The sequence below is a fragment of the Aethalodelphis obliquidens genome, unplaced genomic scaffold, assembly GCF_003676395.1.
Source record: "Aethalodelphis obliquidens isolate GAN/ISIS:26980383/991018 unplaced genomic scaffold, ASM367639v1 scaffold2, whole genome shotgun sequence".
NCBI classification, from domain to species: domain Eukaryota; kingdom Metazoa; phylum Chordata; class Mammalia; order Artiodactyla; family Delphinidae; genus Aethalodelphis; species Aethalodelphis obliquidens.
Genome location: NW_020837946.1, coordinates 37820957 through 37848510, shown reverse-complemented (window position 1 = coordinate 37848510; position 27554 = coordinate 37820957). Strand labels below are relative to the sequence as shown.

At 39.0% G+C, this 27554-nt stretch overlaps 1 protein-coding gene across 4 annotated transcripts in view; it reads right to left on the bottom strand.

Annotated features, from left to right (window-relative positions):
- Positions 1 to 27554, bottom strand: part of ANKRD44 (ankyrin repeat domain 44) — a 320445-nt gene that overhangs the window by 105606 nt on the left and 187285 nt on the right. For all 4 annotated transcript variants that reach the window (XM_027125234.1, XM_027125206.1, XM_027125223.1 and 1 more), the window contains exons 5-9: positions 21887 to 22087; positions 21437 to 21524; positions 18869 to 19011; positions 17599 to 17811; positions 9752 to 9830 (exon numbers count right to left, since the gene is read on the bottom strand). In XM_027125234.1, coding sequence (XP_026981035.1) covers positions 9752 to 9830; positions 17599 to 17811; positions 18869 to 19011; positions 21437 to 21524; positions 21887 to 22087 — 724 coding nt within the window. The remainder of the gene's footprint in view (positions 1 to 9751; positions 9831 to 17598; positions 17812 to 18868; positions 19012 to 21436; positions 21525 to 21886; positions 22088 to 27554) is intronic.

The following is a 27554-nucleotide window of genomic DNA, read 5'->3' as shown; positions in this document are numbered from 1 at the left end:
GTAAATTGATACAACCACTCTGGAAAATAGTACGGAAGTTCCTTAAAAAACTAAAAATAGAACTACCATATGACCCAGCGATCCCACTACTGGGAATATACCCTGAGAAAATCATAATTCAAAAAGAGACATGCACCACAATGTTCATTGCAGCACTATTTACAATAGCCAGGACATGGAGCTAACCTAAATGTCCATCAACAGATGAATGGATAAAGAAGATGTGGCACGTATAGACAATGGAATATTACTCAGCCATAAAAAGAAACGAATTGAATTATTTGTAGTGAGGTGGATGGACCTAGAGTCTGTCATACAGAGTGAAGTAAGTCAGAAAGAGAAAAACAAATACCGTATGCTAACACATATACATGGAATCTAAAAAAAAAAAATGGTACTGATGAACCTAGTTGCAGGGCAGGAATAAAGAGGTAGACATAGAGAATGGACTTGATGACATGGGGTGGGAGGGCTAAGTGAGAGTAGCATCGACATATATACACTACCGAATGTAAAATAGTTGGCTGATGGGAAGCAGCTGCATAACACAGGGAGATCAGCTTCGTGCATTGTGACCACCTAGAGAAGTGGGATAGGAAGGGTGGGAGGGAGGGGATATGGGGACATGCGTATGCATATGGCTGATTTGCTTTGCTGTGCAACAGAAACTAACACGGTATTGTGAAGCTGTTATACTCCAATAAAGATCTATTAAAAAAAAAAGATGCATGCAACAACAACAACAAAAAGAAATGCTTTTAAAAGACCTTTCCACACACAAAAAAATTAAAAAACAAAACAACAAAAAAAACCTTTTCACATTGTCTTATTTAAGGTTCTAAAATCTTACAACTAGATTCCCTCTGAATAAATAATGTAATCAAATTCCACAAAATGTAACTCTGAAGACACATTCAATTTTAGTTTTACTTGCTTAATTAAAGACCTATGTAAATAAACCTTATGCTAAAACATAAGAACCAGAAGGAATAGAGCGTTCAGGAAAAGATTTTATGTAGTTTGATTATCTAAATGCTGATGAGTAAAAGCATCAACCATAAACTGAAAAATCTGTATTTATTAAAACTATAACATTAACCATCACTTTAGTAACACAGTAAACATCTTATTTTATTTTGCCTTCTTTTTCCCCTAATTTTTATTTTACTACATTTCTTTCTTTCCTTCAACTTTTCATATATATATATAAAGATATATATATATCTTTATATATATATAAAGATATATATATGAAAAGTTATATATAATATGAAAGATAAGTAGTCTATTCATTCATCTGAAGAACCATTTAGAAATAAGTCAGACATCATGACATTTCACCCCTAAGAACAAAGACAGTCTCCCGCATAACCATAATTTCATCATCATATCCAAGAAATATAACACTGATACCATAATTTTACATAATATAAGTGCATATTCCAATTTCTCCAATTATTCCCCCAAATGTGCTTTATAACTGTTTTTTTTAAATCCAGGATCCAATCAAAGATTCTGATAGCATTTGGTTGTCATGTCTCTTTAGTTTCCTTTCATCTAAAACAATCCTCCTGCCTTTTATGTATTTATATATTTATCTCCCATGTCATTGATATTTTTGGAGACCATGCCAGGAGTCATGTAGGATATACTGCATTCTGGAATTGTCTGATTATTTCCTCATTACTAGATTCAGGCTAAACATTTTGGCAAGAATACCCCAGAGTTGAATTGCACTTCCCATCACATCTCCACAGCACACACATAAGGTCAAGTTTTTCCATTACTGGGTGATACAACTTTTGATTACTTGCAATAGGTACAGAGTGTCAGTTTGGGAACATGAAAAAGTAAGTTCTGGAGGTGGGTAGTGGTGATGGCTGCACAACAACGTGAATGTACTTACTAGCGCCACTTAAACGTAGTTTAAATGGTAAATTTTTTGTACCACAATAAAAAAAAAAAGGCTTGATTATCAGTAAGAAAATATCAGTAAGCTGATATTTTAAAACTAAAATACATAATTTTAAGCTACTAATACTATAATGTTTAGTTTGTATATCTGAACTATACATACACATTTATGTCTTCCAGAATAAGAAATACAAGAGACGCCGGCCAGCACTCTCCACTGTACAAATGTCTTTTCCCCTTTTGTAATTAACAAGGAATTTGTGGGTGATACTTCCAGACTGTGCAAATACTCTATTTCCCAACAAAGTTTCCTATAATGATTTTAGCATATACAGCGAGTACTTCGTTCAAAAGTTATCTGAATTCTTTATTCTGTGTGCTTATATTATCAATTTGATACACAGGTTCATTGGATTTTGTTTTCAAAATGTTTACCAGCTTTAATTTTATTTTATTAATATGTAACACATGTGTCAAAAGTCAAAAATTCTACACTTTTAAAAAGTCCCACTCTCATTTCTATCCCTTTCACTTCACCCTCAACCACTTCCTATAGTAATTAATCACTTTCTTTAGTTTTGGTTTATGCTTTCTGTGTTTCTCTTTGCAAAAACAAGCACAATAGAATCTTTTATACCATGCTTTTTTTGTTGTTTTTCACTTAACAACATACCCTCGAATTCACTCCTAGAGATCCCTTCTTGGAAATCTTCCTCATTTTTGTACAGCTTAATTATTTTTCATTGCATGGATGTATTAGTTAAGTACACCAGTCGGGTAGGGATGAGCACTTAGGTGGTAAAAATCATTTCGCTAATATCAGGAATGTTGTAGAGAATAACCTCATTCTGCAAGTGTTTTGTATTTGTTGGGTCTATCTTCAGAATAAATTCCTAGACAGGGGATTTCTAGGTTACAGAAATGAGTATGTGGTTTTGTTACATTTTGCCACGTTTCCCTCTTTAGGTGCTGTGCAATTCTGCACTCACACAAGCAATGTATGAGAGTGCCTTTTCTCCTCCCCAGCCTTGTCAAGCTTTTGAATATATACCACGTAATGAGTGAGAACTGGTATCTCACTGTAGTCTTTTCATTTCTCTTGTTAAGGAAGTTGAGAATCTTTTAATATATTAAAGGGCCATTTGTTTACCTTTTTCTATGAACCATTTTTTCATGACTTCTGCCCATTTTTCTAAGAGTGTGTGTGTGTTTGTGTGTGTGTATGTGTGTGTGTGTGTGAGAGTGAGAGAGAGAGAGAGAGAGAGAGAGAGATCTTTTATTCCTTAATTTTTAAAGTTCTTAAAATATTTGGGAGATTGCCCATTTATCAGTAATACATGTTGCAAATATTTTTGGCCTAGATTTTCATTTGTCTTTGGTGTTCTACCCTGAAAAAAATTCTTTTTCGTAATTTATGTCTTTTATTGTATTTAGATTTTGCATAGTAGTTAAAAAGGCTTTCCCCACATCCTAGCAATAAGGAAACTGACATATGTGAAAATATTTGCTACATGCATTAGTGATAATTGGGTAAGCTTCCAAGTAGTTTAAGAGTCCTTGAAAATCATGAAATAAGGAGAAATCAAGGAGAGGGAGGAATGGGGAGTGACTGCTAACTGGGATAAAGATTTTGAAGGGGTGTGATGAAAATGTTCTGGAATTACATAATGGTGATGGTTGTAAAGCCTTGTGAAAATACTGAAATCCACTGAACTGTACACTTTACAATGGTGACTTTTATAGTATATGAATTACATCCCAGTCAAAAAGGAAGGGCCTGAAGAAAGTAGGAAAAGGGGAGGGAGTAAAGGACAGGGAAGCACACCAAGGAGAAAAATCACATAGTGTGTACTCTTGCTTATGTAAGCCCACACGCACTTATGCTTTTAATAAAAGAAAGCGCCTAGGATATTGGGGCACTGAATATAAATTATTCTAAGGTTTTACTTCCTGACTATCCTGTTCATAAACAAATCTCTGCATCATTATGGAAAGCAGTTAAGTTATTGAATTGTCAGCTCATGCTCTTAGGTATCAGGTACTTTAGAATAGGTCAAATCTTAAGCTTTACTCCCTTCATCAATTATATTGGACTAAAGTAAGTTGATATTTTAAAACTAAAATACATAATTTTAAGATACTAATACTATAATGTTTAGTTTATATATCTAAACTACACATACACATTTATATATTCCAGAATAAGAAATACAAAATCCTGAGAAATGCAAATATTATATAAATGGCTTAGATCAATCTAAAAAGATATTAAGCATTTACTTTAAATAATATTTATTACTGAGAAAGTAATTTTCTCACTGTAGAAAATTTAGAAGATGCAGTAAAATACAAAGAAGAAAACAGAAGTCATCTATAAATTCACTGATTATCCGAGATAATCAGTATTAATACTCTGGATATATTCTTCCAGTTGTTTGTATGTGTGTGTGCATTTGTGTGTGAAGACATTTCCCATGGTTGAGATCATAGGGTAGAAAGAGTTTTGTATCCCCATCTCCCCCTTAATATTATATCACAAACACTTCCCACGTCATTAATTAGTTTGATTAACACAACTGTAAATGACTACATGATATCAGTATTTAGAGAATTCACTCAACAAGTCCCCAATTACTAGGCATTTAGGCTATGCCCAAATTTTGCCATTAGGAAAAACACAGGAACGAACATAATTATACATAATCTTTATCCACCATTTCAGACGATCTCCTTCAGCAATATTTTTACAAGTAGAACTACTAGATCACAAGTATGAATGTTTTTAAGGCTCTTGATGGACACTGGCAAATTGCTTTTGAGAAAGGCTGTGCCCATTTGCACACCCATCAGAGGTATACTTGAGTACCAAAAGGAAGTCATTGAGAGTCTTTTCAGATCTGAGGAAAAAGCATTAACTTCCAGGCCAAGACACTATTTCTTATAATATGACCATTATAAAATCTTCACGATAATATCTGTATGGTCCTTCATTCTAATGAATCCTAACTATGACCACCAACTCCCTAAGATTTATTTCCAACAAACAATATATTTTCTAGCCAGGTGTACTGGCACAACAGAGTTAATGAACGAGAATCTCTCCTAGAAAGTGAAATAATTACAAATATGTGTGAGCTTTGTAGAAGGGGAAGACGTTAAGAAAAAAAAACAAACTCCAATTAGTACATATGTTTACACAGGATTTAAGATGCTTCACTCTGCAGCCAAGACTTTGGCAGGTAGAGTTTAGCTGCTGCCAATAGATTTGCACATTTGGAGTTTGCAACTTAATAGCTGTTTACAAAAAGGTAATCCCTTTTTAACTTTGTGACAGAGAAATATAAATGGCCACTTGAATACAAATGCTGATCTTTCCTCATATCTTTGTGTCTGTGGCACAGTAGTGATTTTTAAAATCAGTTGTTCAAATAAATGGACTATAATCATTTCTGTAAAAGTAATAATTATGTATCTTTATATATACATTCTTAAGTACATAGGAAAATCTGGAAGTTTCACCAAACTGTCAATAGAAATTCTTGGGATGGGGTTACGGAGACACATTGATGGGGGTCATGGGGGAATCTCTTTAATAATTTTATTCTACAGTGAGCATGTACTAATTTTATAATGAAGAAAAATTAAAATAAAATTAGTTATTAAAAACTTCTAGGGACTCAAGAACTAGTTCACAGTAATCTAAATTTAGAAGTATCCAATTTAGATCATTTTTATGCCTTGGGGAAAGGCAGCCACCTGGTCTCCACGGATACCTCAGAGCAATCCAGGGTACACGTATCCATGTGAGAGCTGCCCACAGTGGTCAGCCTGAAAGGTCCACCCACGTAGCTGATGCGGGGAACTGTGGGAGACAGATCCCCAGACTTCAAAGAAGTCTTTCAAACACTACATTGCTCATGTCCTTCCCAGCCAAGAGTAGGGGCTCCATGTTTACCAGCCTCAAACATGCCAAAAATTGGATAGGAAAAGAGAAGAGTGAAAAATACTGGAAACGATGGAATAGAGGGTCTGAGCTGATAAAGTCTCCTGTTGTTACTGTCATTTCATAAGTCAATTTAAAACTGTAAAAATATGGGTAATTATCTTGGTCATTTAAGATATACTTCTAGAAAACATCATAACTTAGTAGAAAAATAAAAGAGAATATTTGTTATTTAGAAATATGTTTTATATTAAAGTAGGACCTCTAGATGAATGAATTTCTATCTTATAGTCACTCCTGAAGCCTTTCCATTTTCATTTGCTTGGAATGCAAATTACATATCTTTTTAAAAAATTTTATTGGAGTATAGTTGATTTACTATATTGTGTTAGTTTCAGGTGTACAGCAAAATGAATCAGTTCTACATATACATATACCTACTCTTTAGTTTAGATTCTTTTCTCATATAAGCCATTACAGAGTAATGTAATACAGCAACCTGTGCTATACAGCAGGTCCTTATTAGTTATCTTTTTTTTTAGCAAATTAAATATCTTTACTATTCATTTGAAGGTTGCAAGTTAAATGTTGTTATCGATCATTGATTATTAGTGAGGAAAATAAATATCATGAGTTTAGACATACGCAGAGCACGTCAGAAGGGATGATTTATGTAGCATTATCTAGGCATTCATCTGAAATTCGTTTTTCATTGCACAAACAAGAATAGTTATCTTATTAAGTTGCCTCAGAAAGTCTGTGAGCCCAGAGGTCAAAAACCTCACAATGAATCATCCTATCACTTCACTCTTCCTTCTCAAACTTTTATTTTTAAAGCTTCTGTGAAAATAAAAACATCATTTTGAACTTCTGTAACCTGCTGGACAGCATCTGAGGCAGCCGCCTGTGCAAAAGGCCAGATCAAATGCCTTCTGATATCAGATTGTGTTTTCGTTTACTTCTTTCCCTCTCTGGCTCTTACAACACAACTTCAGACAACAAACAACGTGATTGAACCGCAGAGGTAGTCTTTGCTTATTAACTTAAAAAAGAAAAGAGTCTTTTGGGTTTTTGTCTTAAACGATCACCTTACCAAAGCTGAATGCTTCTGAAAAAAAAAGTTATTATGAAGAATTAATAACCCTGACTAGAGATCAGTCAGAGAAGCAGAAAAATACTGCACAAAGTCCAAACATCAGAGCCATTTAACAAAACAAATAAATAAACATCAAGAATGTTCCTAAGCAGGTCTTAAGAGCCAAGTGATGTCCCCATGGGGGACAGGCATTCCAGGTCCTGTCGTGTGGTTACCCACTCTGGAGGACAGACACCAGGCCCTGGGGGTGTGAGCCTCTGGGCTTTTCCCAGAAAGAAACCAACAAACAGGAGGAAAGAAAAGAGCTTCCTATTCTTGTCCCTAAGGGCATTCCCCCCCCTTCCCCCGTACGCCGGCCTCTCACTGTTGTGGCCTCTCCCGTTGCGGAGCACAGGCTCCGGACGTGCAGGCTCAGCGGCCATGGCTCACGGGCTCAGCCGCTCCGTGGCATGTGGGATCCTCCCGGAACGGGGCACGAACCCGTGTCCCCCGCATCGGCAGGCGGACTCTCAACCACTGCACCACTAGGGAAGCCCCAGGGCATTTTTTTAAAAAAGTCAAATGGAAGAACTCGCAGTTCTCACATCTGCAATGAATGCAAAGAACTGTCGGCTGAGAGAAGAGAATGCCAAATCATCCTTTTACAGGGATAAATAACTGCCAAATGCAAGCGACTCTTAGAGTAAATAGAATTCAAGTTAAAAACCATTTTAACCTGTCATTGTTCATACAGAGAAGAGTGGTTGAGAGTTCAGTCTCCAGCGTTAGATTTCCTGGGTTCTAATCTCTGTTCCTCAACATACATGCCATGTATCCCAGCAGAAGTGACAACCTCTCTGCCTCAGTTTCCCTATCTTGGAAATGGAGATAATAATAGCACCTCTTTCTCATGGGGTGGTTGGAAGGATTTATGTGGCGTGCTTAGCCAAGTGCATGGCACAATGTGAAGAACACTCAACCAATGTTAGCTTTATCATTATACATAAGTTATGTATTATAGCCACTATATCCTCAGCATTATAGGACCCAGGATCCCACTCAACCCACAAGCAAGATGCCAGGCCAGCCAAGAATGAGATAGGCTCTGAGACCAGCTCCTTGATCACAGAGGACAAGACATCAGGTCTCTTTCAGGGGTCGTCCCAACTCAAAAGTCTAGCAAGAATGTCCAGAGAGGGCATGGAAGTCTTCAAGTCCACAGGGATGGTTTTTAGAGAGGTCAAAGCAGCCAGCAGCACCCCCAAGACTGTTGTAAGCACACTAGCATGACACAGGTCTGGCCCGCGGGGATGGACCTGTAGGAAGGCAGTGCTTACAAGGTGAAAAACTGCTCTTTCTCTGATCTGGTCACTAGTGCTTGAAATTATTCTAACAGGGAACAATGCTTTTTAATGCCACAGAGCTAAGCCCTGGTGATGATGTTCACATTAAATTTTTAAAAATGGATACCAAATAACTCCCTAGTTTTGTTTAGTTTTAAGGCAGTGGACACTGTTTCTGAAAAACAGTTGAGAAATACACTGGGATGAGGAAAGCGTGCAGAGGAGAGATGCTAGGGTCCCTCCCCACCTCCCCTTTACTTCAAGCAAAACAAAACAATTAAAGTGGCCTTTCAATAAAGTAAATGACAAAGGCATATCACATATTTCAAACTAGAATTAATGGGTGTTGTACAGTTCATTTTCATTTACCTGCATTTGCTCACTGGAAATTTGTTGCGATTTCTCTTCTTCTACAGTTTCACTGAAGTGCTTATAAATTTCCTGTGCTTTGCTGCAGTTATTTTGCTTCCTCAGCATAATTTCCCTGGCTGGTTTTCCATCCAAATGTCAAATGACTTTTTAGTTTTACGACTTCAGTGCCTAAGACATAACTTAGTACCACTGACAAGTGTATGTCATCCAGTATTCTTACAGATGAGAAAAAGATAGGTCTAAAAAAACTGACTAATGCCAGAATTTTGAGAACTAGAAATGTGGGTCAACTAAAGATAGTTTAGGAACTGCTGGATTCACCTGGAATGTCAGCATAAAATCTGAACTAAACCTGTTTTTTTAAAATTGTCTTTAAGATTTGCTAAAAGAATAGAAGTTGCGTTGTCAGAGTCAATCCACTCACAGATTCTGGCCATGACCCTCTAATAGTAACGTGAACCATGCTGTGAAGTGACACTCCCTAGTACTTTGGTTGCAGAGACAACCCAATGGTTCAAACACACCTTTATTGTAAGCCTGGGAAATTACTAGATTATGTGATTTTCCAAGGTCTCTATCAAGTCTGTGATTTTATGATCCTTTATATCATGTACGTACCCGTTTTTCCTCTGAGTCACTCATTTTTCTTACCTTTTGCCCAAGTAGCTTAACGAGTTTTAACTTATGGAACTATGGCGAATTCAAAAATTTTTAAATAATTCAGATTTGCTGCTAGAAAATGTCTGATACTTATTTTTATTAGTTTCAGAGTGAAAAATGCAGGCTCTTGAGCCTATATAAGTAGATCATTTCCAGTTTCAAAACTCACATGTTCTTTGACTGACTGGGAATTGACTGTGAAACTTAGTGGCTCTACGTCCTCACTCTTATTTATTTATTTATTTATTTATGTCCTCACTCTTAAGTGAATTGGTGATGACGTGTCTAAGAGCTTTTAGCAAAGTTCATCAAAGGACAGTATAAATCCAAGCTTAATAAACTCTAAAACAGAGCATCATATTTCACATTCAAATGACGGACAACCAAACTCAGTCACATCAGGAAACTGTTCCAGTAATGACACTGCAGAAGAATCTCACATACCATTCTGAATGAGGGTTTGTGACCGTGTGAACCTTCCGTGGACAGCTGTCATGTGCAGAGGACTTTTACCATCTTTACTCTAAAAAATGAGAGAGAGAGAAACAATGGGCCAGTGACATCAATCTGAAACATTCCTATGGACATTGCCAGCAATGCTCAATAAAGTGTATGTGATATTGCAAGTTATTGCCTAACTTCACATTTTTTTATTGAAGTATTTACACGTGATATCACAAGTTATTGCCTAACTTCACATTTTTTTATTGAAGTATTTACAATGTTGTGTTAGTTTCAGGTATTCAGCAAAGTGATTCAATTATACATATATATATTCTTTTTCAGATTCATTTCCATTATAGGTTATTGCAAAATACTGAATATAGTTCCCTGTGCTATACAGTAGGTCCTGTTATTTATCTATAACATCACATTTTAAAGAAGCTTCGAGACGTGGAAATTATTCTAGAGAAGAAATGGGAAATTTTTAGTTACACGGACAATTTTTAAACTACCCTGGTTTAAACTGAGGAAATCATCCAAAACATTTTTTTATCTCCTGTGATCTACTGGTGAAGGTTTCCTTCAAGGAGTTTTATTTTTCAACTTTTTAAAAAAATTGAAGTATAGTTAATTTACAATGTTGCGTTAGTTTCTAGTGTATAGCAAAGTGACTCAGTTATACATATATAGTATATATTATTTTTCATATTCTTTTCCATTATACAGTATAATGGATAGTATATGTATGGTTTATTACAGTGTTTTTTTCACCTTTTGTCTATAGTACATGAAAAAAAGACAAATGATGTATTAACTTGTTTGGCCCTGTTTGACCAGAAGATGACTAAATTGCTATAAATCACTGCAACTCTCAAAATTGACCTGAAATCCTCCACCATTCTCTACATTCTAATTCCACAGAGAAACACCACTTTCGATTATTCCAAAAGAGAAACATTTGCTTCACTTAACTCATTAGAAATCATAGGATTAAGATATGCAAATTGCCATGTTAATGATTATCTGGAAATATGCGCTGAATTTATACATCTCTTTATTATTCAAGATATAAATGATGGCATTCTCTCTCACAGATTAAGCCAAAAGATGAAAAATGTACAGAATCCATACATTAGTCATCATTACACCAAAGTCCTACACATTTGATTAAGAAATAATCATTTACAGAATTTCTTCTAAAAATAGTGATATCCAAACAAAAATATTACTGTTATTTTAGACCCAAAGTATCCCCAACTGAGAGACTATACTATGTATTCTTTCATTCAGATATTATTTAAAAAAGAAAAGAAAATAAAGAAATTTATGGAACTATTCTTTTTCTAAGTCTCAGAAGAAACGTTTCCCTAAGCCTGAGGTTAAAATATGAGATTTCAAAAACACAAGTTCATTTTTGTGATGAAATTCAAATACGTGTGCTTTAAAATGATTCTTTCAAAAACTCTACAATGGAAAACAAATAATCACTTAAATATTTCTCAGAGTGAACCACAGACTCCTGCATCTGAATCACCCAGGATTCTTGTTAGAGATGTGAATTCTGTGCCCTAACCCAGACCTAAACTGAATCAGAATTGATTTCATTTCTAACTTTCACAGCACATTAAAGTTTAGGAGCCACTGGAATGGCTTATGAAACCGCAAGGTTTAACAGAAGAATATTTATTATATCCTATAAGTCTATTCCTTAGACTTAAGAAAGGAACTATGCACAATCTGTGCCAAGGGAAGAGTTAGTCAGAGTGGTAACTGCATGTTGAGTGAAGTAAATAATCATTATAGTGAAAGGTTCTCAGGCTGATGGAGAAAAAAATAGGATTTTTTCTCCATCTTAATCTTGTATGATTATAACCTGAATTAGAAAAGATTGAGAAAGGAAAGGAAGATGGAAGTAAGCTTGAAGCTTTACTGAAATTACGTCTTTAGGGAAAAGGAGAATTAGTCAAGAAAATGAGGATATGATGCCATCACCAATCATAAGACATGATGGAGAAGAGCTCCTAAAAGCTTTCTGATTCCAGGGCCTGGGTCTTAGCTGGGATAAATGCAGACAATTCAAAAGACTAAAAAGTCTGGGAACCACTTAGGAATAAGGAGTTAAGACATACTCCCTCCAACAAAAAAGTGATGACAGCCCAAGGCTCTTAAGGAGAGAGAAAACAGAAATTGCAGAGCTGACATTCATTTGTCCCTAGATGGTGCTATTTCTTTAAATTTTGCTCCAGTATTTTCTCTTAAATTTAAGATGAAAACATAACTTACTAGCATTTAGTTAAATATATATAAAGCTGTAAATATTTCAGCATTTAGATAATATCTTTATAAATATTTAACCAAGCACTTTTCCATGCCTAGAAAAGAGCTTAAAGGCTAGGAGTAACCACCAACCTGGTGGTCACTAACTAAATTGCAGCCAGAGAGCCAAAGCAGACGTCACCAGTTTCTACAGTATATAGTTTACAAAGCTGGTCCCATTTCAAGGACAGTAAACACCATACCCTTTTCCTCCCTTGGAGTGCTTGTGCTTTTGGTAAAGGGACAAACAGACATGACCAAAGTTAGGTTAAATGAAAAGGATGGCAATATGGTCAATGGTGATGCCTGCTTCAGATCTACCCTTGCAGATCTTTGCCTGAGTTCACATGTCACTGAAGACAGACCTTAGCTGACTTTTTTTTTTTCTCACTGGGATACGGGTGGCAGGAGGTCGGGAATTGGGGACAGGAAGCATTAAGGGTATCATAGCAGTCATTTTTGGGCAGCTTTGTTTATATGGTATAGGTGTAAAGGGAACTCATTTCAAAAAGCCATTGAAAACCAATGAAGGTCAAAAGACTAGTACTTTTTATTTAGCCTTTACAAGTTAGAACTCAGAATATTCAGGTTGAGACTGAGGATCCTACTGAGTTTCATTGTCTGCCTGAGAAATTTTTCACATGGGGGTGGGGTCGGGTGGCGGGGAACTTGCCATTGCTGCTGCTGGCCCTAGAACTTCAGATACCAAACATTCCCTGAATGCTCAAAGGAGAAGAAATGATCAGTTCTCCCACTTATTCAAAGCTTTGCTTTTAGAAGAACTTCTTCATTTCTAGCCTCCTTCCAATTTCTAGGTGCATTCTCCCAGAGCAGATTCAGGGCTTGGAAAATTTTGTGACCTTGAGAACTTGCTTAATAGCTCTCCTATTGACTTACGGTTCAGCCATAGTCATGAAAGAAAACCAGTGAGGACGAAGAATATTTTATGACAAATATTAGTATTCTTTCAGGGCAGAATTCACCATCATCCAAGGAAGATTAATCCTTGAATTAATGAAGTGTTTCCATTCTCAGAAATCCATTCATTCTTTTCTTCCACTTCTAATGCTTTCTTTCCTCCTCCTCCCATAAACCTTCTCTAAACTTAAATACACAGTTACTCCCCAGGAAGGTGAAGGCACTGTGTTCTCTGTGGCACAGTGCCCCCTGGCGCCACAAAGCTCAGTGGCTCTGGTGGAGGGCAATAAAGTCTCTATAAAATAAATATAGCCAGAAACCCCAAAGGGCTTCCTAATTCAATGGAAAAGCAATCTAATACCCTGGTGTGCAAAAAGCCATATACAGTCTAATTTTTTTAATGCTTCTAAAGGCTGGAGATGGCACGTGGTTGGCTCAGACATTCACCCCCCTCCTTTCCTCATTTCCTCTCTTAAGATCCAAGGGCCATGTCGCTATTACTGCTTACTCTTGCCTATTCCAGTTTCATCTTCAACCTCTGCAATGCAATTATAGAATATAACTTGGTCCTGGTACATACAAAGAAGGGAGCTGGTCCACTTCAGTAAATGTGTGATGGGCTTCAGTTCCAGTCTCTTAGGGTTAAGTGATCTAAAGGGCCCGTGCACAGAAAAGAACTGAGACCACAAGCAGGCGGAATGTTAGGTAGGCAATGGTAATTTCTGAATCTATCTTTCTAAGTCATATCCAGCATGGCCACGTGTTTACTGTCTTCTTTAATGCTTAGTTTGAGTGCTTCCAAAAAGAGCCTTGAGATGCTACAAAAATTACAACGTGGTCTCTGATGGAGAAGGGAAATTATTTCATATTTCCTCATGCTCTTCCTATTTGCAAAAAAAGAGTAAACTTTCAACAGATTATTGTATTAAGTATTGTGTCTCTATTATTTTATAATAATTAAACTTTGTGATATCACAATATTCGAAATCAAGGACAGGGCCATGGTCAATCTAAGCAAAATGAGGGACTGTAAAATGCATGCAGGACACATAACCTTCCTCCCCTCTCCATCATCTTGCAATTTCTCATGAAGATGTCACTTTCTGTGTTTTGTGAGGACAGAGGAAAACAAAGTGAACACGTGAGTAGGAATTGGCTACATTTCAATCTGCTATTTTCTTCTAACTTTGGAAAATCTAAACAAATACAAATTGTCTTGCAATCTACAAACACTTTCAAAATCCAAGGGCAATGTGGTGCAGAGAGATAACAACCTCCAGTCAGACCGAATGGCTCCACGGAAATGTTAGATGATCCATGCATCCAGAGTTAACTCATAAAGATTCAAGAGAATTAGGATGCAGCTAGAGTGGATGGGGAGACTGAGGGAGAAGCCTAGATTGGATTCAAAATCCCATTTACACAGATTAGGTAATACGTAAACCCAAGTCTCAGACTTTTTTTTAATGGTGCTTCTTATACTCTATTGATGATTAGCAGTCTACAGGAAAAAATTAACTATTAAAATTAAGTAGCTATGCTTTCCATGTCCATTTTGTGGGGGAGAAGAGAAGGCTGCCATAAACCAAGGCACCATACCTAGCTGAAGCCTCTTATCCGATCTGAACTGGCTGCTAGTCAGTTACCTGGGAGAAGTAGGTAGGTATGCCAGAAAGTGGCCTTCTAACCTCAGTATCGGGCACACTGAAAGCATCAGTTGGCATGTTTTACAGAGGAAATGGAAAGCATCAGATAACCCCGTGAATTAATTAAGGTTGGTAAATAGAGATACTTTATCTAACTTCAATAATGTTCCTTCCTTTAGAGGATCCACAGGATGTCCCTCAGACATTAGGATGGCAAGAGAAGTGTCACAAGTCTTGGGGACACTGACGGTTAAGCCACCTGTTTGCCTCCTGTCCTCTACCACCCTCCCCTTAGACTCTAACCCCACATGTTGGCTCTTTCCCCACCTCGGTTGCTTTGTTGCCCCTAAAGACCTTCATTCTACCTCCACGTAGGACCTTGGATGGGGTCCCCTTACAAGATCTGGAACTCTGAAATTCTCTTCAGCTAGTTTACTTTTTCATTTCTGCCTGCTTTCTACCTTCATGAAGACACTCCATCCCCTTCGTTTCCTTCCTATCTTCCCTAACTCGTTTTTTTTTTTGTTTTGCGGTACGCGGGCCTCTCACTGTTGTGGCCTCTCCCGTTGCGGAGCACAGGCTCCGGACGCACAGTCTCAGCGGCCATGGCTCACGGGCCCAGCCGCTCCGCTGCATGTGGGATCTTCCCGGACCGGGGCACGAACCCATGTCCCCTGCATCAGCAGGCGGACTCTCAACCACTGTGCCACCAGGGAAGCCCAGATTTCAATTCTTATACTCATCTTTATCTCCTCCATCTCTTGTCCAACGAAATCCCAGAGATTTCCTTTCTGCAAAGCCTCTCCCTCCGTTGGCTGTCCCCATCCCCCTGTCCTCATTACCTCTTATCCAGACCCATTTCATTGACTTCCAGTTATCTTCTACTTGTCCCCTCCCTAGGTCCACTATATCTGAAATTTTTTTTTATAAAAATGAAAATAGCTTTTCTTTTTCTTTTGGATATAAAAATAACACATACTTATGGCATCACAATAAGAAGATTAAAACAAATATATTGAAAAGGAACTAAAAATCCAAATCATAATTTTGCCTCGCTGGAGTGATAACTGTTGCTAGGATACTGACGTAGATTCCAGATATTTTTCTCTTTCTATGCACATACATAGACACATACTTTTTGAAATTATAAAACTGGATCATATTTACTTATTGCATTTTAATTTTTCATTGATTACACTGGGCATTGCTAGTCTTTTTGATACTTGCCAATTTTAAAGGCAAATATTAATGTATTAGTATTATAAACGTATTAGTTTGCATTTCTCTAATGACTAGTAATACTAAATATCTTTTCATAAGTTTAATGGATATTGTATTCTCTCTCTTGTGATCTGCATTTGCCCATATTTTCTAGTAGACTATCAGACTTTTTCTTATTGGTTTTTATGAGCTCTTACATATTAAATATGTTAACTCCTTGCTTATATGTATATTGCAGAAAAAATTCCAAGTTGCTCCCCTTTCAATTTTATGTTAAGGTTTTTGTTTTTGTCTTTTTTGTTGTTTTGTTTTGTTATATAAAAGTTTAAAATTTTTATGTAGTCATATATACATTTTTTTCTTTATGTTTTCTGTCTCTGGTTTTCTGTGGCCAGATTACCGTTTCTAATGCTCAGTTCTGATCATGTGGCCTCTATAATGATTAGCGGACCCACACCCTATAGAGGCCCCAACTCCTTGGGCAGTAGATAAGTGCTCGTTCTTGGTCAGGTCACATTTCAGCTTGTTCCTGGCTCCTTTCTTTCATATGATTTGTACTCCAATCACAATAAATCGCTATTCTGAGAATTTGTCTCATATTTCCCCACTATTATAAATTAAATGAAAAAATATAAAAGGACTTTAATAGTGAATAGAGGAGATCATTAAAATAGACTGATCCAATATTCTTGAAATTAAATCTTGGAAATAACAATTTTTCAAAAGCAGAGACAGAATACACTGGGACCTTGCTTTACAATTCCTGTGTGCTTGGGAGAAGGGAAGCTGAGGATGCGAACAAGGTCACTTGGTATAAATCAGGATATTGTGCTACAATCTAAATGCATCCAAGTGATGTAACCTGGATCATGAAGGCTACCTGCAGAAGCTCCTCTTGGTTATCTGTTACAGTGAGCAGACTGGTTACCTAAAGTTTACCTGTCGAGACCTCTCAACTCCTTTGCTTGCCATTGTATGTATCTGGAATGTCCTCTCTCAACTTCTCTCTATCCCTCCTCATCTCAACTGATATCAATCTGCAGCTCAAAAGCAATCTCTAGTTTTGATGCCCAAGCAAAAAGCAAGTCAATACTTACTTCTTATAGTCTGCAGCACTTTATTCATTTCTCACGCCACTCATGACACTCTCTCTTGCCCCATGATTATCTGAGTACATCATCTCCTTGCCATATCGTAAATCCCTTGAGGGCACCTTGGAGTATACACCCAGTACCAAACAGAGGGCACTAGGTAGTCCTCAGTAAGTTTGCTAGGTAAAGGAATTACCATTAAAACCAGATTAATATCATATACTTGAAGCCACTATCTGGGGTTTACTCCAGGAAACCATTTGAGAAACTCCTTGGAGGGCCTTGTGGGTTGGAAACAGACCTGAGATCATTAGGTTAGGCTTCCTTTTCATGCTCAGCATCTCTGCCCCATCAGCTCAACATTCACCTCAGTATTAGAATCTCGGCCAAGTCCACATCCCTGAGACCCAGTATTTGCTCCCATATATTCACTAAGCTACCGAGGGCACGTGGCTAGAACCTCAGTGTCATCCACTGGTACCACCACTGCTGCAGAAGTTTCCACATCACGACAATATAGGATAAGTCCGCAAGAATCAGGACGCTTAGAGTTACAATTCACTAATTGTAATTTACAGCAGGTGAGTTTGCTCAAACAGAGGCTCAACGCAAAGGTACTTCACACTGAGAGAGGGAGACTGAGAGAGAGTCATACCTGAATGTTAACATCCGCCCCGTTGTTTACTAATAGTTCAAGACACAAAGCACCGTGTGTGGAGGCAGCAGCAAAATGCAACGGGGTGAACCCGCTGGTATTGGGCTGGTTCACATTAGCACCGTAGTCGGTCAGCTCGTTGACTACAGCATCCTGCCCGTTGTAGCAGGCCAGGTGGAGGGCCGTGTTTCCATACACGTTGATTTCATCAATCTGCAAATGAGTCCAACATGGGTGATTAAAAGCACTGAAGCCAATGTACTCCATTTCCCACCAAAAGCCTACCGGCTGTGCTGGAGAAAGGAAATACCCATCTGTCAGTGTGATCATTCAGAGCTTACTCTTGCCCCAGCATGGTCATCCTGGGAAGGCTTCTCACGCGGAGGTAAAGCTCAGCAAAACGTGAAAGTGACAAAAAGTGAGCTGGGAGGAAGAGTGAGAGGTTTCCACTTGTGGCAAGCTATCTTTCAGCTAGGGAAGGGACAAAAAGGGAGAGGCAAAGCTGCCTCAAAACGCCAGAGGAGAACTGAATCGGGGGAGCAAGAAACGAGCCCGGATCTCAACAGCGAACAGAAGAGGAAAGGGTGGGAGGTGCTCAGGGAGCTGCTGGGGGGCCTGAACTCAGAACCCGCTCTGCTGACACCTCAAGAGGCCACATTCTGGTGGCTGGGCTGTGGAGCTGCCCTGGTCATTTAGCTCCCAGCTCCCTCTTGCTCTCCCAGACCTGCCCTGACTGCTGTTATCACCATCTCACTATCGCAGCTCGCTTTTCCTTTCCTCCGGGACAGCCTCACTACTGCTCCCACCCTGCTACCTAAGAAGAAGGGGGTGAGGTCTACTTCTCCAGCTCAGCATGTTTGTCATTCATTTCTGCTTGGAAGCCACGATTTAGAAGGCTAGGTTCTAAAGGTGGGATGATGAAACCTCGCCAGTCTTTTAAAAATGACTGGTGGATATGTATCCCAGATGTTAAAATATTTCTCTACGTTGATACAGAAAGTTAGTCTGTTTCTGGCTTTCTACGACTTAGCATATGCCCCATTGCCCTTCATCAGTTGCCCATGTAAACTCAAAAAAGACAGGATGGTAAGAAATGAGGGTTGTTTTTTTTTTTCCCTCTTGAATTAAAATGCAAACAGGATTTAATTTCAGAAAACCCACAAAGACACAGGATTTAATTTCAGAAAACCCACAAAGACACAGGATTTAATTTCCGAACAGCAGAAAACCCACAAATGCACCATGGGGTGATGCCTGAATCATAGCTCACCTCCACCCCCAGATTCAGGAGATGCTTGACAACGCTGATCTGCCCATTGGAGGCCGCGGCATGCAGGGGCGTGTAGCCCTTCTTATCCTTACACGTCACTTCCGCGCCGTGGTTAACGAGCAAAGCCACAACGTCCAGGTGGCCTGTAGAAACAAAGCAGCAGAAAACATCGTTAACCTTTATAGGACAATTTGACAATTCATTCCACCTGAAGTATCACCACCAGCTTTTATTGCCGCCAGCATCTTGCTAAGCTGTTTATAAAAAGCTGCTTCATGGCAAATATCCAACAAATATTTAGGGAGTACGTACTATGTGTCAGGCATCATGTAAGTGCTGTGGGAAGAAAGAAGATGATTCACATGTGAGGCTTCTCTTTAAGGAGATCGATGCCTGTTTACAAATAAATAATGTGGAGGTCCTGCCAATATGTCAGAACCAGAGACTAAAAAAAACTTCACGTCAAATGAAAGCAATGCTTTTGAAACCAATTGCCATTCTTCACTGAAAAGTCTAACAATGACAATTTGGTTTGGAAAAACTAATGAAAGAAAAAAAGATCAATTAATCAGAACAACTCCAGATTATTGTTAAATCATATGCAACTGCTGCTGTTTGACCCTTTTCTGGGCCCACAAAAATGGCAACTTCATATGGTTCAACTTCAAGTTCTCATGAGTTGCTGGCTAAACTGAACACCCTTCTAGTTTCAACTCCTGTTGGCATATTTTCTAGAATATCTTCCTTTGTTCTCTATCTTGCTACATATACAACAATAAATGTATTTGACCTTTATTTCCTGACTAAAGATTGTTCGATGCTTCAAGATCATTGCTCTAAACATTGTTGATAACTGAAGGGTAGAAGATGAGTACTGGCTCCAGGGCCTAAAATGTGTGTGTGTGTGTGTGTGTGTGTGTGTGTGTGTGTACACAAAAGAGACAGAGTTTTGTCTTGGCTAGTTTTATGAAGACTTATGTACAGAAAAAAACTATTTTGAATTACTGGTGCTGCTATCTTAAGCTCTTTGCCCTGGTTTTGTCCATTAGTCCCTAAGGATAGTCATCTGTATATGTTTTCCTATATGTATCCCGATGACACACAAAAATGTAACTTTACTGCTTTAAAGCAATTCTACACATATGTTTTAGCCATGTATCAGCAAAGAACAAACGTGAAACTCCAGGTTCTTTGAGTCCCACGTCACACTAGCTTAGTGTGTGCTCTGCCTAAACATCATGGGGCAAACGCTCACTGGCTCCAGTCCTGCAGGGACCATGCAGACATCCAACCTGCTTCAAACAACTCGAAAGTCCATGTCGCCTTGTAAAAAAGGATAATGCGTGCAAAATCTTAAGATTCTGCTTTTTTAAGTCCAATAATTCATTCAGGCCTATCTATAGCCACAGAATTTATTTCATCCCTGCCCGAACCCATTCTCTGTTTTCTCCCCACAATTAACATTATTATTTTTTATGATAATAAAAGGTCCGTAGGCTTATTAAAAAGGATTCAGAAAAGGCAAAAAGGTGTTAAAAGGAAACCAAAATCATCCACAATCCCTTGAGATACTCAGTTAATAATTTCAGTGTTTAATACAACCCAGGTTGTTTTCATTTTATAGATATTTTTAACAAAAATGAGGATTGTATTATTCATACTGTATTATGATCTGTTTTCACTTAACATATCACAGAATCTTTCTATGTTAAGAAAATACTAATGATATCATCACTGTAGTTACTGCATAGTGTCCCACTGTGTAGATCTTTCACAATCTCCTGTGTTGTGATGGGCAGTCAGGGTGTTTATAACTTGGTGCTGATAGAATCCTGCTTTTCTGCTTTTCTAACTGCAGGATGTTCTCCAATTAGAAACACAAAGGAAGGATCTTAGTTCTTTTAGTTCTTCATTTCCCAAGAGTCAACACTGAGAATAAACTCTATGAGGGCTCTCATTTGTCAGTGGTACTAGTGCCAACAAAAGTGAAGAGGAAAAGCATAGAAATGTAATGTCTTCCTTTGTCTTCCGCACCCGAGCTGGCAGGAACAGGGAGCAAGCCCCAGCTCTGTCGGCAGTGCAGTAGCAGAATCACCCACAGTGACTCTGGGCACCTCCACCTACACGACAGTCAGGGTGTTGTCCTTTATTCCTTCCTTTTTGTTTCTTTCAGGAACATTTATAAATAAAAAGACAAATGAAATTTACATCCTTGCTTTGCTAGCCCGTCCTTCTTTCTCTTTAAACACCTTATTTTGCTGCCATAACAAGTTAAAATAAGCACAATTTGTGCAGCTTTCCAATCCAGACTGAAACACATTCAATGAAGGCCATGCCATGATTCATCCCTCCTGCTCTTTGTAGGATAAATAAATCTCTGACAAAGCAACTGCCCAATTAGAGTGCTCTGTGCATGCCAGTACAAGGACCGAATCTTAATTCAACTGAATCCCAAGCTTGAAAAGAAGTCAGGCTCGCCCAAGAGAAAACCTGCGTGGTCAGTGAGAAACCCGGGGCTTTTTTAGTTCAAGTTATCTGCACTTTGCTCTCCATTCATGGAATCCTTACCCATATATGCTGCCCAGTGCAGAGCACGCCGGTCCTTCTTGTCAAACGCATTGATGTTTGCCCCTTTGGCCAAGAGTAAATTAACCATCTGAAAGATAACCGACAGTGAAATCAAGCGTATACTCTGTAATGGTGAGGGGTCCTCACCCTCAGCAGGTGATGTGAGCCAAATTAATGTCCAATCTAAAGGCAGGTCAGAGATCTGAAGTTCAAAGTAGGAAGACACCATGGCCAACCTGCGGCATGTGTGTCAGAGGGAAAGACTGAGGTGTCGGCTACTTTTTCAATTCATTGTGGCTCTAAATTTAAAAATAGGTACAGTTGCCTAAGGTTTGGTGTACAAATATTATTGTCACATTATCTAAAAGCCTCAGCAATGAGATTAGGTTCCCCATGGGGCTAAGAGGGTCTGTGGGGAGGATTCTTGCTCTCAATGATGAGGACATTGACCTCCACATGGCCATTCAGAGCGGCGTGGTGCAAGGCTGTGCGTCCCCCTCGGTCAGAGACATTGACGCTGCTCAGCAGGGGAATGATGACTTCTGCACACTTGACAGCCTTATTGGCTGCTGCCACGTGGAGCGGGGTCTGCCAGTTCTTGTCCCTCGCATTGACGTCAGCCGAGTGCTTAATCAACACTTGCACTGCTTCCTACAACAAAAGCAGAATTTGCAGGGGTCACTGACAAACACTCAGTCAATCCTTATTGCGTATAAGATGCTTCACCAGACCCTGAAACTACAGAAAGGGAAAGGCTCCCTTTCTGGCTCATGACATATATTCTTCTGAGACAAGCAAGGTCATACGGGATGAAGATGAAAAGAGTGGCACAAATTAAAACAGATTCACTCTCCCTTTCTCTGTTAGGCCAAGAGCCCTGGCAAAACTCCAAAACCAAATAAACTTCCAAGTGTAAGGTTTCCTTACGAAATATAAGGTATCTTTAGGCCAAACGAGAGCACTCATGTGCAAGTGTGCACAGCAGGTTACAACAGCCATAGACCAAAGGGCCCCCAAAGATCCCCCAAGGTTAGCCATATTGGTCAGTAAGCCTCCACCTTCCAAAGCCAAAGGCCCCAAAGCTCTCCAGACATTCTTGGATCAATTTATAAATCTTTGGTTCTCTTGGTCAAATCTCAACCCTCCCTGTGTGATCAATAAGTGGTCAAGGGTAGAGGATGTCTATTACCACCATCAACTTGAAGTTATGAAATCGTTCCTTCTTTCCCCAATCTTTTCTATGTTAAAATGAGACTTTTTTTCGCTATTGAGTCCCTTCACCCTTCCTGAGCCTCCCACTTTTGATTTTCCTTCTATTGACCTAATCATCTTATTAGCCTCTTGAACTATAACTCTCCACCTTGGCTGTGCAATGGAATCACCTGGGGAGCTCTTAAAAATACGCGTGACGGTTCTGTATTGATTCTAACTGGCCTCAGAATGTCTGTAAAGCTCCCTGGGGACTCTGTTATGCAGCCAGGATTGAGGACACTCTTCTCTTTAGTCAAGTAAAGGACATAGCTTCTCTCGAGAGAAGGGAACGGCTGTCGGTTGTTTCTCTTTATGTCTGGAGACATCCCTGAGACCAGTTGGATGTTCCTGGCTCCTTTATGGACACCTTGTCAATGTGGCATCAACAGACCAATGAAAGGCATTAGTACCACATTCCTGCCACCCTTCATGGACAAAGAACTTACCCGTGTCCACCTTAATCCCCAAAGACCTGGACTGTCTATCAACTTTATCATGCAGGGATATAAAGAATCGCAAAAAAGTAGATGATTTGAACTCTCAGAATTAACATTTTAACCAGGGACATAAAGGATGAAATAAAAAAAATGTTCCATGAATCAGTAGTGGCAACATATTGAGATGAATGGCTAACTTGAACAGTAGAATGAGAGCAAAAAGAAGTTAACTTTGCAAATTAGAGAATACACTTTAAGAAAACAATGGGGCTCCATTTAGATGCTATAAATAAAGGGCAATAAACTGATAGGATCCAAGCAAACAATCAATTTGTTAAGATTACCAAAAAGGAAAAAAAAAAGATATATGCCACCCATCCTCAGCACAACTGATGATAATGACTATTAAATAGTCCTTGAGCCCATTTTAGAATGAAACATGTGTACACGTATTATTAATGCTCGCTTACTATGTAAAAAACACTGTTAGAACTATGGAAGATTGAAGGAAACATTAGTCAGGCTCTATCCTAAAAACTAGGTGGGTGAACAAAAAAGAAAAGAAAAGCTAGATCACATATAAGCATTAAGATTTAACTTCTGGATTGGCGTCCTGCCCTCAGTCAGCTCCATGGAAGATCCTGCCTCACAGTGTTGGAGGTGCCCTCAGGGAGGGGTAGGGCTTCCACAGTGCTGGGGGGGCGGGGCTTGCCCTCTCCATTCATTCACTTTGAGTGCACTGAAATACAGAGTGATGGGCTGCCGAGTCCATTTACAGATTGTAATACGTACCCTTAACCTAAAAACACCCTAAAATGGACAAGATTTATGCAAGGAACCCACAGATTAAAGATAATAATAACACTAACGCAAGCATAAATGATGTGAAAGTCACAGAGCTGACACCTCTACTCCTCGTAAAAGCTTTCTATCACCTACATTACAAGGTAAAAGTAATGACAAATTTAATCAGACCTGACAAGAGCTTGGCAAAAACAGAGAAATCATCAAAAGTCTATTATCTAGGGCTCCCCTGGTGGCACAGTGGTTAAGAATCCGCCTGCCAGTGCAGGGGACACAGGTTCGAGCCCTGGTCTGGGAAGACCCCACATGCCATGGAGCAACTAAACTCGTGTGCCACAACTACTGAGTCTGCACTCTAGAGCCCATGAGCTACAACTACTGAGCCCACGTACTGCAACTACCGAAGCCCATGCGCCTAGAGCCCATACACCCCAACAAGGGAAGCCACTGCAATGAGAAGCCCACGCACGGCAAGGAAGAGTAGCCCCTGCTCGCCGCAACTAGAGAAAGCCCGTGTGCAGCAACGAAGGCTCAACGCAGCCAAAAATAAACAAATAAATTTATATATAAAACAAAAGTCTATTATCTATATGGTTATTTAAGACTAGGACAAATGAAAAGCCTCACTTTAACATTTCACCTGTGCCTTGAAATATTATCTAATGACAGTAGTTCTTATATATAATTTATAAATAAATGAGATGCATATTCTGGAGATGCATGCTGAAAACGTTTTGCAGATACGTGGCCAAAAGGGTTGGAGATAACCATCTCAAAAGCAGTACTATAAAAAACGGTATATATCCTTTTCACACATTCACAGCAAAATAACAATACATACTGTCTCTTTAATACCTTTGCTTTGTATATTATTTTACTGTACTTGTACAGATTCTTGCTTTGCATTAAATATTATGTAAATTCAGGATAGACTAACAAAACAGAAAATGTACAGGAACATTTCACAACTTTATACTATAAGACCAATTCATGAGAAATTTGTTTTTTAAAGGTAACAAAATGTGATTGCTCTTAGAGTACCTGCGACTAGGTGAATGAGATATTACCTAGGAGAGGCCCTACTTTTAAACGAATATTTAGGAATGATTTACATTGTACACACAGCAATACTTTAAGCAAAGAAAATATACATTCATATGCCAGTTATGGTTTATATATAAATAAGTGCTTTTGGAGTTTGTGGGGAAAAAAATGTATTCTTAAGTAGACAATACTTCTAAAAATATATATTTTTTTAATAAATTTATTTATTTATTTTTGGCTGTGTTGGGTCTTCGTTTCTGTGCGAGGGCTTTCTCTATTTGTGGCAAGCGGGGGCCACTCTTCATCGCGGTGCACGGGCCTCTCACTGTCGCGGCCTCTCCCGTTGCGGAGCACAGGCTCCAGACGCGCAGGCTCAGTAGTTGTGGCTCACGGGCCCAGTTGCTCCGTGGCATGTGGGATCCTCCCAGACCAGGGCTCGAACCCGCATCCCCTGCACTGGCAGGCAGATTCTCAACCACTGCGCCACCTGGGAAGCCCCTAAAAATATTTTAATCAGATAAATTTTGGTTTGGTTTTGTAAATAAAATTTTATTGGAACACAGCCTCATTCATTTGTTTACATATTATCTATGGTCGCTTTCAAATTATAACAGCAGAGTTGAGTATTTGTGACAGAGACCACATGCAGCCATCAGAGCTTAAAATATTTTCTATCTCACCCTTCACGGAAAAAGTTTGCAGACCCCCTGGACTAGCTCCCTGTTTGAATTATCACAAACTATAAATGATCAAATCTGGTTAAAATAAAATTTTGTTATTTACCAGTATGAAAAAATACTATTTTTAAGTCCAAATAGTCTTTTAAGGAGGGCAGGTCCTATGCAAAGAGTCAGAGGCCTCTGAGTTCAGCTCTTGCTCTGTGATGATGGGTCTACAGTGAATTTTGGGAGGGGGCCAAACAGAGTTGCCTTGCTCTGCATAATAGAGTGGGAAGCGTTTAGAGCTTGGCAGGAAGGAAAGGATGAGGACAGAGAGACTGGAGAGAGGACGTGGCCCTGCGCTCTAGGGAGGAGGTATACATCTGGGTGGGAACAGAGTCAACAGGCCAAGAGGGAAGAGGAAAAAGCTGAAGCATAAACCCAATGAACGCAGCAAGAGCAGGCTTGTGGAGCCAGGCAACCAAAACTTAAATCTCCAGGAATTCTCTGGAATTGTTGGGAGAATATCAGACTTTGAACAAGTGGTTTCCGGTCAGTCATATCCATTTAGAAGGCTAGATGCCCCTGACCAACATCTGGGTTATACCTAAAAAATTAGAAAAGGAAAAGGTTCAAGTTCATTGATCAGATAGGAAAAAAAGAAGTGGGTAGGGTCTCTAATAAATTTCTTTTCATGTGAACTTTACATAATTCCCACATGAGTGCCCATTTCACCACGTGTCTTTTCTGCGGTACGCGGGCCTCTCACTGTTGTGGCCTCTCCTGTTGCGGAGCACAGGCTCTGGACGCGCAGGCTCAGCGGCCATGGCTCACGGGCGCAGCTGCTCCGCGGCATGTGGGATCTTCCCAGACCGGGGCACGAACCCGTGTCCCCTGCATCGGCAGGCAGACTCTCAACCACTGTGCCACCAGGGAAGTCCACACCATGTGTCTTTTGTACCAACACTCACTTTCACAGTTCAAGGACACCTAGAATAACCATTACTTTTATTTCTCCAATTTTATAAAATGTTTTAGCTTTGCCATTCTCCATTTTTACTTTTATATCTGCTTATATAGTGAATTGAACAGTTTTCATCTTACTTGACAAGAAAGGACTCTATCAAGGAATACTTAGTATACAAAGGAGGGGTTCTTATTCAATTTCCAAGGATTAACCTTTTTAAAAAAAATGAAAATGCAAGTATAAAATGATTATGGAATTAAATTCACAGATATACCGGATATTAGAAGCAGAAAAGGCCTCAGGGGTCATCTGGATTGCCCCCTCATTTGATAGGCAGCTTCATTTTATAGGGAAGATGGCTGAAGATGGTTTGCCAGCCTGGGTTTAAGGGCTCATGCACTTTCTACTAGGTCAGAGCTTACTCAGCACACAGTAACAGCCAAGCACCCTGACACAAATACTTTGAAATGTTAATTCTCCTTAGTTATTTACATTTTTAAACTCTGAGTTTTAGCCTGACAAACTGGCTTCCTACATTTAATAGAAATGTAATACAATATTTTCACAAAAACGAAGCTTTGATTTAAAAAGACTACAATTTCCTTTTTCAAAGTTGCATTTCTCTTTCAAAAATTTTAATCTTGTAAGCATTTTAACTTGGTTTTAAGAGGAAGTAATTCTATGGCTATTTAGGGAATTACTGATTTTTTTTTCATTTTAACATCTTTATTGGAGTATAATTGCTTTACAATGGTATGTTAGTTTCAGCTTCACAACAAAATAAATCAGTTATACATATACATATGTTCCCATATCTCTTCCCGCTGGCGTCTCCCTCCCTCCCACCCTCCCTATCCCACCCCTCCAGGCGGTCACAAAGCACCGAGCTGATCTCCCTGTGCTATGCAGCTGCTTCCCACTAGCTATCTACCTTACTGTATATATGTCCATGCCTC